This window comes from Cucurbita pepo, chromosome 7 (genome assembly GCF_057944985.1).
Source record: "Cucurbita pepo subsp. pepo isolate OVF chromosome 7, ASM5794498v1, whole genome shotgun sequence".
Taxonomy (NCBI): domain Eukaryota; kingdom Viridiplantae; phylum Streptophyta; class Magnoliopsida; order Cucurbitales; family Cucurbitaceae; genus Cucurbita; species Cucurbita pepo.
The window spans coordinates 2,322,216-2,338,343 of NC_141804.1; the positions used below are offsets into that span (position 1 = coordinate 2,322,216).

The window sequence follows — 16,128 nt, forward strand, 5'->3', positions numbered from 1 at the left end:
TTCTCCAACCAACGTGGGAATCTCACAATTAAACATTTTTTAAATACTTAGATGATTGATTTTATTTATTTATTTATTTATTATTATTATTATTTTGGGAAAGGGATGAATTCATAATTTTTATAAAATTTATTTGTATTTTATAAATAAAAAAAAGTTTGGCGAATCTGTGTCTGAACAAAAATAATAAACAGAAACTTTAATCTTAGATGACAGCAAGTTGATAGTGGAATCTGATTCGACAGCTCGTTGGTTGTTGCATACAATTAGAGTGAAGTTGTCGGTGGCATAGAACACTAGTCTAATGTCACCGATTCGATCCAAACAGAATTTATAGCTTTCAAAACAAATAAATCTCGATGACCCGTCGCGTGGTCATGCTATCTAGACTGTAACGACTCAAACCCACCGCTAGTAGATATTGTTGTCTTTGAGTTTTCCTTCAAGGTTTTTAAAACGAGTCTGCTAAATGAGAGGCTTCTACACCTTTATAAAGAATGTTTCGTTCTCCTTCCTAACCGACGTGGGATCTCACGATCCACCCCTTTTGAGGCGAGCGTCCTGTTCCTTCTCCAATCGATGTGAGATCCCCTAATCTACCCTCTTTCGGGACTCATCCTTCTCGTTGGCACATCGCCCGATGTCTGTCTTTGATACTATTTGTTACGACTCTAAATTTCACCGCTAGTAAATATTCTCCTCTTTGAGCTTTTCTTTCGAGATTTCCTCAAAGTTGTTAAAACGCGTTTGCTATGGAGAGGTTTCCACACCTTTATAAAAAATGTTTCGTTCTCCGTCCCAACCGATGTGGGATCACACATACACCTCGCTTTTTAAGACTAAACATTGTCCTCACTCATATGCTCAGGAGAATTTCTAGAAGACCACCTAACATAAATTTGCTCGAAGTAAAGCATTAATCACAGCAAAGAAAGGTACACCTTGTTCGTATAAATATTAATTTTAATTTTTTAAAGCTTTTTTATTCATCATAATTTGAAGACCGCTCTCGGTTCGGATGTGATTTCTATTTATTAGTATACATTTTCTTTATTCGTGTCGTCAACAAGAAAATTGGACCAATTGTGCTACAAGAAAGCGACAATTTTGTATAGTAAACGGGCCCATGACAATAATAATTAATTAACAGCGTTGTTTATTTTGTCACGTCACTAATAGTTCATCCAATCGTAGCACTTTAATTTTGGAGCTTAACTTATTAAATTATGTTTTTGGCATTGATAAATTATTTTATTTATTTATTTATTTATTTTTTTTTGCTTTTAGCGATTCAAAGATTCGCTTGAACGAGTAATGAGCTTGGTTCGATAGTCGTACAATAGATGTTAGTGACTGCAACACTCAGTAAATGAGAAGTACATTAATGAACCGACATCACATCTGAATGAGAGATCCCGATAATGAAATATGTTATAAAAATTAAAAGCTTAAAAAAATAGAAAATCACTACATATATCAATAATGTGCACATTCTTTTTCGGTGGCTCAATTTATAAGAACTTTATGCTTAAATTCTGCGGCGGGTGACCACATATAAATTTTTTTTAGGATGCACGTGAATCATTTTAAAAAATATATTTAAGAAGTAAAAATAATAAATAAATCTAATATTTTAATTTTTAAAAATATATTAATAAAAAAAACTAAATAATTAGAGGTAAATGGTTAAATATTTTTTAACCTACTGTTAATTACTACGTACATAGGGTTAAAGTGGGCATTTACTTCTGAAGGTGGAGAGGGTTAAAGAGGGCATTTAATAATGCCTGTAAATGATATAAAGACAAACGACGTCGGTTAGCTAATGATAATAAATATATATTAATTGTGCGTTGAAAAAGAGATTTTTTATTTATTTTTAATTAAAAAATAACCATTGGTTGAAATTTCTGGCTTACTGCAACTACTGCCATGATGGCATTTAGGTTACATTCATGGTGAGAGTCATGCCTGTCTCAACACGTGTCGTTGTCAATTTGAATATAGTTTAATTAAGTAATATATTATATTATATGCTTTCGATATAATTAATGTCATATATAGTATATATACTGTGTACATTTTTTTTAGAACGTCGATGGTCGTTAGTCGTTGTTCGATAGCATTGAAACTATCGTTGATCAATGTTCAGAGTCGTTGTTGATCGGTAGTTTCTAGTGGGTAGTCGTTAGTCGGTGTTTGAAATCCTCGTTGATCGTTGATGAAAAGTGTGCACGTATATTTTAGGGTTTATGGTAGATTTTTACATTGGACGTCGACGATAGTAAATAATTGGTGTTCAAAACAAAATCTACCGTTATTTGATTTAATGAATAGTATTATTTAATTTGTTTTTTAGCGTAATTATTAGAGTCCCGACAAAAAAATCTAGGTAAATGACTTAATTTAGCTACCGTTTTCATAAATATGACAAAAAACGACAAAAGAATCTAGCATAAAACAAAAAACGACACGAGTTATTTCAGCTTACTGTCGTTTAGCGTATCTTAATATTGAAACGGCCAAAAATCATGCTAATTCTCAATATCGGTATTGAATGGATAAAAACGCCAACTTCATTCTAAGTCCTCCTCTTCTCTAGTATTGAGAACCAAATGGATCGACCATTATTTTTACGGGTTCAGGTGTCAACCCCAACTGATCTTCTTGCATGTTCATGATCCGAACGTCTTTTCTAAATGGGTTTAAGATTAAAGTAGTGTGATTCTACTCTCGGGTTTCGGGCCAACTCATTACCAATCATTTATGGAGTTCGGGATTAAACGACAATCTATTTATACTCGTGTCATTAATTAAAACTATAAATTAATAATTATACTTGTTTGAGACTTATAATTATAACAACATAAATTATAATTTTTTTTTGTTGTAATTTAAATTATTCATTCTAAAAAAATATAAAAAGAAAACCTGCCGAGTGGCCTCCGTCTCACCACTGCCCTTCAGTGCACCTGTCGTTTTGGCCCATAGTTTTGTCGTTTTGGATTTATTTATTTTTTCTTCATATTTTTAATTATTATTATTTTTTCCTTAGTTTTTTCTCCCCCGCAACAGCGAAGGTTTTTCCTCCCCATCCCGCTGGCGGCGCACTTCTCAGAGCCGACGGTCACTCTCACCACCGGCGACGCTAACGTGCGCACCTCACTCTCTTCTTCTTCCTCTCAACAATTCTCGAATGCTTCCATAGACGAGCTTTAAGGTCCGCTCCTCTTTCCCCCACCGACGTTGTGTTTCTTTTTTCCTGTTTATCAGCAATGCCGTTACAAACCCTAGATGCGTGTTTTCTTTCGTCTCTTATTGCATTACGGTTTTGTTATTTTGGTATTCGTCGGCTTAGGAGGCTACTCTTTCTGATATTCGCGGTAGATTTTTTTTTTTTATTATTTTTTTATTTTAAATTTGTATTACGAGTTGAGGATGCATGAATTAGGGTGTTTTTTTTTTTGGTTATCTGAACGTTTTTTCATCTTCTCGGGTGTAGGCTCTATTTGGATTAGCGTCTTATTTTGTGGAGTTCGGCGGCCAATGGTTGTGGAGTTATTTCCCATACGGGTTCTTTGAATTTTTGGTTTTTGATGAGAGAGAGGTGGGAATTGATGGGATGTGTTTCGGATTATTGCTTGATTGCATGTTTTCTCAAGCTGGGTTAGCGTTGCACCATCAAGATTTGCTGGTAATTTATTGAATGTGGGATTGAGAAGATGGAGGGAGACAATAAGAAGTCTGGTTTTAGGAAAAGGACGAAGCCCAAGGAGGGTGGGTTTGACTCAGATGATGACGAGCCTATTGGATCTCTGCTGAAGTTGAAGAGATCACGAAACTCCATGAAGAATAAGGTAGGTGTAGATTTTGGCGGTGAAAGAGACAAGATGGTTGACAAGAAAGTAGCGAAGTTGCCGGTGCAAGAGGAGGACTTTGGGGGGATGGATGATACTTTAGCAAGTTTCAGAAAGAAGTTGAGGCGTCCTAAGAAGGTTAGCGGGTTCGGAACATCTAAGGAACAGAGTTCTGGTTTTAGTCGGGCAGAATCATCAGATCCGATATCGAACGCATGCAGAGGACGAGGGGATTTAGACTTGAGTTTTAGACCAGAAAATAGTGAATCAATGGGCCGTGAAGGGTCTGATCCATCTTCAAAGATTGATGCAGAAACGGTGTGTGAAACACCTGATTTTGAATTAAAACACATGGAGACAGGTATCTCTAGGAGGAGAAGTTCTAATTGCTCTTTTGACGAACAGTTGGATGATTCATGGTCAGCATTTGCCCAAAAGATTCAATCTGGTTCAACTGGGAAATCATTGGTATCGACAACATGTAAACCGGAATGCAAGGCTGAGACTTCAGAAGATAAATCGAGTAACTTTTCTAGAGTTTTATCTGGGGATCAAGAAACCTACCCTGTAGTGAGTTCTAGTTTTTCTGCTAAGCTGGAACAGGTTGTCAAAAAATCAGATTCTGAACTTACTAGGCCATATTTAATATCCTGTTCCTGTTACGGTAGAGAAAATCGTAATCCTGGTCTAGGACAATGCCAAGGGGTTGAAGGAGACCGAGAAGAAATTCAATGCGGTGTAAATAATTATGATAATGCTGACATCAAACCATGCATACCAAACGTAGTTGCTGATGAAGATGGCAAAAACTTTAGTCATATTCAATTTGGGGACAATTTCCAGTCGCTGGAAAGGAAGGTCTCCTGTGAAACCAAGAATGGACTAAAACATTGTTCATGTGGCGATACGATGGGGCTAGGTAAAAGTCATCTTAATGAAAATATGCACAATTCTTGTCATGCCCTAGAACAGGCAAATGAAAACAATGGCCTTTGTGGGGGTGTTTCCAATGGAGATTTTTGTGACGTGATGGCCCATGAGTCCACAGTCGCTTTGTCTAAAACAACTTCAGGTGTAGATTGCGAAGGAAAAGACAGATCACTGGCTATACATCATGATGAATTGCCTAACTCCGCCAATGTTTGTGAAAGTTATTCCAAAGGATTCTGTAAATCTACTAAAAAATTAAAGATTTCTAATCCTTCTTCCGAAGGAACTACACTCTCCAATCTTGAATTGTTGGCAGCCTTCGAGTCGATGAAAGCGGATAAAACTTGCTGTGACTCTGGTAATTTAGATACTGGTACTGACGAGCCAAATACTAAAGTTGGTTCTGTGCAGAATGAAAATGCTCTGATCTCTCATAGGATTTCAGATTCAACTGCTGTCTGCCCAGTTGGGAATTGCAGTATGATATCAGATGGTCAACCAGCCAAGGCTTCTGTAGAGGTAGATGGTCCAAATAATAATATACCTGCTGATAAAGATGTCAAGGTATCTTCTCCTGGGTCTTTGACTCCAGATGATAATGACATTGAGGATGTAATATCAGCTCCTGGAAGTGAAAAAGATTTAAAGCTTTCAGCTTTGCAACGTGTTGTGCGCAAGACAAAGAAGCCTAGACGTGATGACATGGCTTATGAAGGAGATATTGATTGGGAGGTTTTGCTTAATGAGCGTGCAGTTGATAGTGACTATTCTTTTAGATCAAGAAGGGATTCTACATCAACAACTTTTACGGAGGCGGAAACCGGGGGTAGAGCTGCTGTGTCTGCAGGGCTTAAGGCTCATGCAGTTAGCCTACTTGAGAAGATTAAATTTAAGGAAGTGCTTAAGAGAAAAGGTGGGCTTCAAGAGTACTTAGCGTGCAGGTATTAGTCACTTAATCCTTGTAGTACTACATGCCTTGTTTTTTTATGTCACTTTATTTTGGATAGATTGATTTTTTTTTCTGTGCCTTGTTTTGTGTCGGTTATATTTTTTCTATTGCCTTTTCTTTATGCTTTTCTTCACCATGGCGTGTGCAATTATGGAACTATATCCAGAATCAGACACCTTGAATTTTGTCTAATACTGAATAATATGATGTTGTTGAGTTGCAGTTTTTTGTTGCCTTTTTCGACAGTTTTGTTGTTTTAGTAATACATTTATGGTTAGTTACTGGATGGTGTGCTAAGTCCCATTAACTTTAATGATCAATAAAAAATTTCAATCTTCTTTGTTATTCATGTATGTTCAAGTCTATGCCAGTCTTGTTTGGCAATTACTGTAAAAAGGGAATATTGCAAGTTTGTACTGTTTTCTGCTGTATCATGAAGGTTGCTATTATGTGTATCTTATACACGTTGGCCTTGCATGGATATGCGAAGGGGAATGAAGATTAGGAAGGAACATTACTTCCAGCGAATGAAAAAATATTATTATAAACTAAGGGGGAAGTGCTGAGTTCTCCAAGTAATATTGTCATTGGAAGAATTGTCACTCTCCCAGCAATTATGTTTTCTCCAAATAGATTTCTGGAGTTTGGATCATGCATATTGAATTGGTGCTGGAATGGAGATGAAATAGTGTATATTTGAATTTAATTGATACTCTTTCATCTATGTTTTAATTGTTCAACGATATTTAAAATGCATCTCCTTGCAGGAATCAGATCCTGGGCCTTTGGTGTAAAGATGTTACTCGCATTTTACATCTCGTTGACTGTGGGATCACTGATACTCCCTCTGTGGATGAACCAACGCATTTTTCCCTTATTAGGGAGATCTATGCGTTTCTTAATCTTCGTGTAAGTTAGGACAGGTTATAGAGTATTGACTTGTGTTTTTTTTATGGATCAGTTAGATTGTTTTTTCATTCATTTTCCTCAATGAATAGTTTCTTATGTCATTCTATTTTGGAGGCTTTTATTTCTCAGAGTAGTAATTTCTAATGAAATTGACAGGGTTATATAAATGCGGGAATTGCTTCTGAAAAAGCCAAATCAGAATCTGGCTTCAAGTATGATTGTGAACGGGGAGAAAAGAAAGTTGGAGACATTAGTGTTGCTTCAGCTGCTGATTCTGAGGAAGGCATTTCTGCCATGGTTAAAAATTCTGATGCTTCTAATGCCAAGAACAGTGTTTCAGCTGGCTGTGAACTACCAGAAGACACTGAAGGAAGATACCTTGTGACTGCAAATAATCTGGAGTTGCAAAAATTTGCGGAACACGAACAAGAATTGGTACATGACTTGGAGTATGGTACTCATGATCCTTCACCGGGAAAATTGGTAGGTATTGATGTTCCAGGTGAAGCTGCCGCCCATTTAGCTCATCACTCAAGTAATGGTTGGCACCCAATTGGCTCCTCTAATGAGTGTGTAGGGGGTGATGAACAACAGCAGAGTGATTCAGAAGTCAGAAAAAAGGTAATTGTTATTGGAGCTGGCCCTGCTGGCTTGACTGCTGCCAAGCACTTGCATCGTCAGGGCTTTACTGTCAACGTACTTGAAGCCAGGAATAGATTAGGAGGTCGTGTTTATACAGATCGCTCCTCTCTTTCGGTTCCTGTAGATCTTGGTGCAAGTATTATTACAGGAGTAGAGGCTGATGTTGCAACTGAAAGAAGACCTGATCCTTCTTCATTGATTTGCACTCAATTGGGCCTTGAGTTGACTGTGTTAAATAGTGACTGTCCTCTCTATGATATCGTTACATGCAAAAAAGTTCCGGTAGACATTGATGAAGCTTTGGAAGCAGAATATAATAGTCTTCTTGATGACATGGTGTTGCTTGTTGCACAAAGAGGGGAGCATGCAATGACCATGTCTCTTGAGGAGGGTTTAGAATATGCCCTTAAGCGACGACGCATGGCTCGATTGGGAATGGATGTTCGTTCTGAGGAAGAAGTTTTGAGTCCCTTTGAGAGGCGAGTTATGAACTGGCATTTGGCTAACTTGGAGTATGGTTGTGCTGCTATGCTGAAGAAAGTATCGCTTCCTCATTGGAACCAGGATGATCTTTATGGAGGTTTTGGAGGAGCTCATTGTATGATCAAAGGGGGTTATAGCACTGTTGTTGAGTCTCTTGGTGGAGGACTCAATATTCACCTAAACCATGTTGTGGCCGATATTTCTTACAGCACCACTGATATTGGGTCGAATGTAAAACAATGTGCGAAGGTAAAAGTTTCCACAACCAATGGATGTGAGTTTCTTGGAGATGCTGTCCTTATTACTGTGCCTCTTGGGTGTTTGAAAGCAGAATCTATTAAGTTTTCCCCACCATTGCCTGAATGGAAGCGTCTGTCCATCCAGCGCCTTGGTTTTGGAGTTCTGAACAAAATTGTTCTTGAATTTCCAGAAGTTTTCTGGGATGACTCTGTGGATTATTTTGGGGCAACTGCAGAGGAAACAAAGTGGAGGGGGCAGTGTTTTATGTTTTGGAATGTAAGAAAAACAGTTGGTGCTCCCGTTCTCATTGCGCTAGTGGTTGGTCAGGCGGCTGTGGAGAGGCAATACATGAACTCTTCCGATAACATAAGCCATGCATTAATGGTTCTTCGCAAACTTTTTGGAGAAGCTGTGGTGCCTGACCCAGTTGCATCTGTGGTAACTGATTGGGGAAGAGATCCGTTTAGTTATGGTGCTTACTCCTATGTTGCTGTTGGTGCGTCTGGAGAGGACTATGACATTTTAGCCAGGCCTGTTGAAAACTGTTTGTTTTTTGCTGGTGAAGCTACATGCAAGGAGCATCCTGACACTGTTGGGGGTGCAATGATGAGTGGTCTAAGAGAGGCTGTACGCATGATTGATGTATTGAGCACTGGTTATGATTATACAGCAGAAGTAGAGGCAATGGAAGCTGCTCAGAGGCAGTCTGAGTGTGAGAATGATGAAGTTGGGGACGTAATTACACGACTCGATGATGTTAAGATTTCTGATGCTCTCTACAAAAATTCTATGGATTGTGCCAAAGAAGCCTTACTTCAAGACTTGTTTTCTAGTGCGAAAACGACTGCAGGGAGATTGCATGTCGCAAAAGAGTTGTTGAAACTCCCTGTTGAGACATTGAAGTCCTTCGCAGGGACCAAAGAAGGTCTTACAGTTCTCAACTCATGGATTCTGGTAATGCCTAAACCTTTTTTTTTTTTTTTTTTTTTTTTTTTTTAATATTCCAAGGAATCTCAATATAATTTTTTTTTGATGTTGTCTTGTCTCTTGATCATTTATCTCTTAACATTATCATTTATTAATGTTATCAGCCTTTAAAATTTTGGCCTATAATTGATTATAGGACTCAATGGGGAAGGATGGGACTCAACTTCTTCGGCAGTGTGTTCGTATTCTTGTGCTAGTTTCAACTGATCTACTTGCAGTTCGCTTATCAGGTATATCTTTCTGTTCAGCTGTGGTATGTTCTTGCTCTTTTGAGTTGCTTTGTATATCTTTCTTCTTTCTTTCTTCCTTTCTTTCCTCTCTCTCCCTCTCTCTCTCTTTTTAAAAAATAAAAAACCTCTCTTCAACTATTTGAGAATTTTGTAGCTAACCAATGCAGCTCTTTGATAATGTTTATTTTTGGTATCAATGTGCTATTGTTTGTTTTCTTATGCATGCTTTTAGGTTGTCATGTTAAGCTCGTACTTTTGAGTAGAAGTTAATTCTTGTTTGTGTGTATGTGTGTTTAAATAGAAATTAATATGGTTGGTGAAGGGAATTTACTATATGTTGCCTTTGCCAACAATTGGTGTAGGCATAGGTAAAACGGTCAAAGAAAAGGTATGTGTGCATACAAGCCGTGACATTCGCGCCATTGCGAGTCAGTTGGTTAGCATTTGGCTTGAAGTTTTCCGTAAAGAAAAAGCTGCTCATGGGGGGTTAAAACTCTCAAAGTCGGTTTCTACTGTAGAATCATTGAAGAGGAAATCTAATAAAGATTCTTCTGGGAGACCTCCTTTGCATGCAAACAACAGCACACTGGATAGTAGAGGCAATTTGCAGACTTCTACAATTCACTTGCCTTCTGATGTCAATACGAAAAATGATAATAGCAAACAATTGAAATTAGAAATGGAAAATTCATCAAAATCAGATATCAGTTCATCAAGGTCAAGGGGTTCATTAGGAAAGCAGGATGCAGAAATGGAAGACAACAACATTGCTATGACAGAAGAAGAGGAGGCTGCCTTTGCTGTTGCTGAGGCAGCACGTGCAGCAGCACTTGCAGCTGCGAAGGTTATCTTTTAATCTTCTTTTTATTGAATGTTTTAGTCACCGTGTTTGTAACGAGTCTTCCTTGGTATGTCCTTGCAATAACAGTTAGTCCTCATGGGCTACGTCACTTCAGCTCCTAATAATATTAATGGGAAGTATCATCATGGATCCTTGCCACGTTATATAGTTTTCACTTCAGTGAAATATTTTAATTCGTTGGTGTGAATATGGACTAAATGAAGTAGCACTAAGTCATTTTACGTACACCTTATGCAAATTGACATGGCCTTGATGCTATATAGCTTGTTAAATAAAATCTTACTTCGAACATATCAACGTTGGTTTCTGTTTCACTAGTGACAGGAATCTTGTGCTAGTTTCGAGGCGTGATGTGACTTTTATACCTTATCTATGGAGGGATGCTGCAGAGTTTCTGTAATCTCATTAAGATAATTTTTTAAGTGATCACAAAAATTGGCAAGCTTATGTTATATAGGATCTTGAAACTGTATTCAGATAGTCTATTTGTATCACTGATTTCAATCTTACTGGAATTCAAATTTGTTAACCTGGTTTATAGGAGATTTGTGAATGTCATTCCTGATTGCATGTTATGACTGCTTTAGACTGACTTGGTGATTTTCACACTGCAGGCGTATGCATCTTCTGAAGCTAAGTGTGCATTGCAGCTCCCTAAAATCCCTTCCTTTCATAAATTTGCTCGAAAGGAGCATTGCGCACAAATGGATGAGTGCGAGTCTAAAAGGAAGTTGTCTGGCAGTGTGCTAGGAAGACAGGATTGTATATCAGAAATAGATTCAAGGAATTGCAGGGTCAGGAACTGGTCTGTGGAATTTTCTGCTGCTTGTGTTAATCTCGAAAGTTCGCGAATGTCTGCAGATAACCTTTCGCAAAGGAGCCATTCAAATGAGATTGTTAGCCAATTAAACTTCAGGGAGCACTCCGGTGAAAGTGCCCCTGTGGATAGCAGTATATACACGAAAGCATGGGTTGATACAGCTGGCAGTGTTGGAATGAAAGATTATCATGCAATTGAGAGATGGCGGTCTCAAGCAGCTGCAGCTCATGTAAACGACGAGGAGGATTCAAACACTGCTGGGAATAAACCCACTTGGAATAGTGATCAATTAGCGAATGAAAGCTCGATATCACAAGTGACGATCAACAAGGAGCCTTTAAGAAACCATCATCGTGGGGCTGACAGAATTAAGCAGGCCGTAGTTGATTATGTTGCATCTCTCTTGATGCCCCTTTACAAAGCAAGGAAAATTGACAAGGATGGATACAAGACAATTATGAAGAAAAGTGCAACCAAGGTTAGTAATTTCCATATTCCCTAGTACATTCTTCCACCGAAACAACCGGGACATGTGTGTTTTGTTCTTTTTTTTGAATAAAATGTCATATGTTTAACCAGTTTCGACCAAAATCAGGTCATGGAACAGGCTACTGATGCAGAGAAAGGCATGACTGTTTCTGAGTTTCTTGATTTCAAACGTAGGAACAAGGTTTGCTTCCATCTATAGCTTCTTTTATAAGTTACAGTATATAGCTTACTGAGTGCACTTTGTTGTTACATTTTGGTCTTTCCACTGCTCTGTTCCTTATCTGTCGATTTGGCTTTTCTTGGATTATGCACTTGCAGATTCGTGCTTTTGTTGATAAATTAATAGAGAGGCATATGGCTACGAAGCCAGTAATGGACTCATGACAGTCCGAGGATTTGTCGTTATTTTCTTGGTCAATAACGAAGGCGTGATAGTCCCAACGATCAACTGGCTTTCTTGACGAGCTTCTCAAGAGGACACGCTTACGAGTTATTCATTTTATTCTGGGAAGACTCCAAGGTATATTTTGGCATGAAAGCTTCTCATAACTTGACGCCTGATTTACATTTCCAGTGCGCCTTAATTTCTGAAGCTGCAATTGAGAAGTATGACATTTCTGCTTGTGTAATCATGATGTGGAGTTTCCATGATCTACCAAGATTTTGATTGTGCGATCGAATATGATTATAACTTGCACGTGGGGTTTAAATGTGATTATGATTGGCATCGAACGACAGCCTGATTCTGTATAATTCTTTTAGCATGGCTTAATTTTATGTCGTTCTTCGGGCCCACTCCAGGTGTCTTTTTCTTGCTCATTTCGGTTATATGAGCGCCTGTTGAAGAAAACATCACATTGTACTATAAAGGTGCAAGATCAAGCCCTTCAGTTTTTAGCGATGGACCTTAGGTTATGCTTCATTTTCTTTTCTTCCTTTCCCCTCTCCACATGTACAGCTTAGAATTATTTCATTGACAACAATCACAGTAATTTTCATTTATTCACCAACATTTCGCTCGAATATTGTAATTTACCTGTCGTTTTTTTCCATAGATTAACTAAAGAAGCCTTCGTGGCCATTTTTCGTTTCTAATCGTGACTCTTTCTGATATCAAAGTCCTCATTTAGTATAAGGGCTATTGTTATAGTTGAGATATCAAACTGTAGACTGCATTGTCAGTGCTTCTGTTGTTCCTGATGTATAGCCGGATGAGATCTATCTGCTTATGCGACTTCGAAGAAAAAACAAATGCAATGTTCGGACCGACACGACTGTAAGTAGTGACCATTTCCTTCCCCTTTCTTTCTCTTGCAATTTTATTGTCAGCTCACTTTAAAGTTTACAATTTTTTTGTGTTGCTATGTTTGCAGATTATAGGTTGCTTCTCTCATACCCATGAATAGGTATCTTTCTTTTAGCCTAATGATAGATCCTCAACTTATTGTAGCTGTTGCATATTTGTATATGATTTTGTAACTTCATGAATCCTAAAGTTGTTAAGGTTAGTTGTTGGCTATCAGTTTGGAAATTGAACAATGTGTAGAACTAATGTCTCGATGAATGAGACGGAACAGGAAGACGAAACCATCTGAGGTTGTAGCAGTAGCATAGTTGACGTTGAATCGTCAGGAAAGGATCTACTGCCTTTCTTTCAACCTTATTAGCGTGAGTAGGTAGGCCCGGTGAATCGAGGCCAATATCCATTATGAAATCAGGCATTTAGGATCGTGGGCATGTTCCAATCATGTTATTCCAATAAATTGAAGGTTTGAAGTCCCGTCCTAGTCTTTATAATAACGTGTCAACTCGAAAGAAGAAAACGACAAGAAAGAAACGCGTGCTTTTGTATTTCTTACTCTTCTTCAGATTCAGTGTTTATGCAACTTATCCATCAATTTGCAGTTCTTTAGTTCTTATTCTCAGTGCAACAATCCTTCTGGTGTTTGGTGAGTAGCAGGAAAGTTGACTTTAATACCCATCTGATAGTCTGTTTTTATGATGCTTCATTCTTTGTGTATCTTTTGTTAGCAGAAGAACATAACTTCGATCTCGTCACTTGTGAATGGTAGCTCGATGCGATCGAATTGACCAACTCGGTGACTGGTTCTTCCTAGGTTTTGCTTCGCTTTATTGTCTGTCGTGCTAGTATCCTTCTAAAAATGATGCGGTCTTTACCGGTATTCAATTATTTATAAAGGCTAAATTATTATAGACGAAGGGAATGGTGCTCGGATGCTCAAATAGTACTAGGAATTCTCCGTAGCTCGAAACTTAATTGTTCAGATAGTATTAGAAATTCTTCGTAGCTCTAAACTTAATCTACGGTCGGGACGTTTAAAGGAATCTCATGGTCGTATAAAGTTTAATAGCTTCTATTATTTGTAACTTTTTGAAAACATTTGAACATATTGTAAAAGTTCTGCTTATAAAGTTTGAATGATTATTTTGAAAATAATATTAAATGACGATATGATTGAGTTGCATTACGTGCAGGCAGGCACGCTGGCAAGATTGGGCCTAGTATTGGCCCATTATTTACATCTTATTCTGCTCGCGGCCCAATTATGTCCCTTGATTGGGCCTAAATATGGCCCAGTGGGAAGCCCAGATGTAGGACCCGATTGTATTATTCCTAAGCATATAATAATAGTAATAATAATAATAATGTAAATTGGTGATAGCGTGAGTATTTCAGAGGGCTGGGGAGAGAGAGAGATCTGATCCAATCGGAGACCATCTTCATCTTCACCGTCGAACACAGAAAAGATGTCGTCAACCTTCAGCGGCGATGAAACGGCGCCCTTCTTCGGCTTCCTCGGCGCTGCTGCGGCCCTCGTCTTCTCCTGTGAGTTATTGTTTGACCAATGCGTTTAATTTGAGTTTTCTGGGTGTGGATCTTTGATTTGTATGGCGATGGTGTTTCTTGTTGTTTTTGAATCGATTAGGTATGGGAGCTGCTTACGGAACGGCGAAGAGTGGGGTGGGAGTTGCGTCGATGGGAGTAATGAGGCCTGAGTTGGTTATGAAGTCGATTGTGCCGGTGGTTATGGCTGGAGTTTTGGGTATTTATGGGCTTATTATTGCTGTGATTATCAGTACGGGGATTAACCCTAAGGCCAAATCTTATTACCTCTTCGATGGCTACGCGCATCTTTCCTCTGGGCTTGCTTGTGGCCTTGCTGGTCTATCTGCTGGCATGGCTATTGGGATCGTCGGCGATGCTGGTGTTAGGTACTCTTTGTTAACGTTTTGGGATGTTTTATTGTCGTCGTGCATCCATTTTTCCCGTCTGTTCACTGTTTTTCACTGATTATCGCTTGATTCGTACATTTAGTTCCCGTTTATGCTACCAATCTCTTTCTGCTTTTTTCTTAGATTCCCTCCTCAGAATCTTCGTATTGTAGATTTTTAGTCTTAGTGTTATTACATTATGTTCTGGTGGATTATGGTCTGTATGTTTGGTGCCAATCAAATAATTTGTTTCTGGTTGTAGTGCGATAATCTTCGCATGGTTGAGTCTGTTTGTTAATTGCCCATTTTATCGAGTTCCAGCGTTTTTTTCTGGGTTTCTAGGAGCTGTGCATGGATTTTTTTTCTCTAGTTCAAGTGCTATCTTAGTCCTGATATTACATGTCTTTTTTATTTTCAGATATTCTATTCTGGTCTTGTCATTTGGAGATTAGCATAAGAACTCGTTTTGGTCTATGAAGTTAATTTTTGTTATGGATATGGCCAAAGTCTAAGAGGCATCTATTTTGTATTTTGAAACTTATGCCTAAGCTTTTATATTGGGTGTGGAAATGTGTTGCTGAAGACTTATGTTCAAACGTATTGCACAAATGAATTTGTATGAGACTCAGAATCAGAACCCTTTTGTATTATGAGTAGAACAAATTAAGTGTGAGTTCATAATAGTTTGCAACAAGTAGCTTGCCCGTATTTATCTGTATTTTGTTTTCTCGAACCCTTTTGGTGTAAAATGTACTTATCACTTATACTTGTCTTCTACAGAGCCAATGCACAGCAGCCTAAGCTTTTCGTTGGGATGATTCTTATTCTAATTTTCGCCGAAGCTCTGGCTCTCTATGGACTTATTGTTGGCATTATTCTCTCTTCCCGAGCTGGTCAGTCGAGAGCTGATTAATTGGATGCTTTGTGCGTGGACTGGAGTTTGTGTAGTATGTCTCCTCTTTTTGTCAAGAATTGGTTTTGTACTCTTGAGTAAATGGGTTACTATCATTAAGCTTGCTTACTCTCTTAATTGTTATTGTGAGGTGTGATTACTGTACCACACGGATCTTGAGTAGCTATGTGGATTTGGAATTAATTATTCTTCTCAATAAAGATTAAACTTTATTACCTTAACATTGCTCTTGTTTTGCTGAAGCTTCCCTCTTAATTGTGTAGACTCCTTTTTGTTCCTAGGATTGTGTTTGATAAAAATATCTTATTGAGGTAGTTACCTGTTGATGGCTAGATATCTTTAGCGATTGAATGATTAGAGTTTGTGTGAGACCCACATCGGTTGGAGAGAGAAATGAAACATTCTTTATAAGGGTGCGGAAATCTCTCTAGCCGACGGATTTTAAAATCTTTAAGGGAAGCCCAAAAGGGAAAGCTCTAAAAGGGCAATATCTGCTAGCGAGTTTGCAAATCGTTCAAGTTAGGGTATCAGATAGTTTTCAATTCTCTATTCTTATTTTGCTCAGGATGGATATGTAAGAGTA

At 38.2% G+C, this 16,128-nt stretch overlaps 2 protein-coding genes across 7 annotated transcripts; both read left to right on the forward strand.

The window, feature by feature from the left end:
* Nucleotides 1-3,051: 3,051 nt before the first annotated feature.
* Nucleotides 3,052-14,247, forward strand: LOC111798268 (lysine-specific histone demethylase 1 homolog 3-like). 6 transcript variants are annotated; one of them, XR_015421627.1, is made up of 13 exons: nt 3,052-3,220; nt 3,503-5,728; nt 6,504-6,645; nt 6,802-8,964; nt 9,134-9,227; nt 9,590-10,071; nt 10,704-11,387; nt 11,505-11,579; nt 11,717-11,918; nt 12,606-12,674; nt 12,772-13,347; nt 13,433-13,497; nt 13,895-14,247. XR_015421627.1 is itself a non-coding variant. In XM_023681317.2 (9 exons), the coding sequence occupies exons 2-9, from the start codon at nt 3,723-3,725 to the stop codon at nt 11,780-11,782; spliced, it is 5,712 nt and encodes a 1,903-aa protein (XP_023537085.2). In that variant the 5' UTR covers nt 3,052-3,220; nt 3,503-3,722; the 3' UTR covers nt 11,783-12,493. The 6 variants fall into 6 exon arrangements, 1 of the variants encoding a protein (XP_023537085.2); XR_015421626.1 differs by having other exon boundaries at nt 12,772-13,497; XR_015421625.1 differs by having other exon boundaries at nt 13,433-14,247.
* On the forward strand, nt 14,061-15,766 carry LOC111798272 (V-type proton ATPase 16 kDa proteolipid subunit). The gene is made up of 3 exons (XM_023681320.2): nt 14,061-14,246; nt 14,347-14,632; nt 15,413-15,766. The coding sequence occupies exons 1-3, from the start codon at nt 14,168-14,170 to the stop codon at nt 15,543-15,545; spliced, it is 498 nt and encodes a 165-aa protein (XP_023537088.1). The 5' UTR covers nt 14,061-14,167; the 3' UTR covers nt 15,546-15,766.
* Nucleotides 15,767-16,128: the final 362 nt, after the last annotated feature.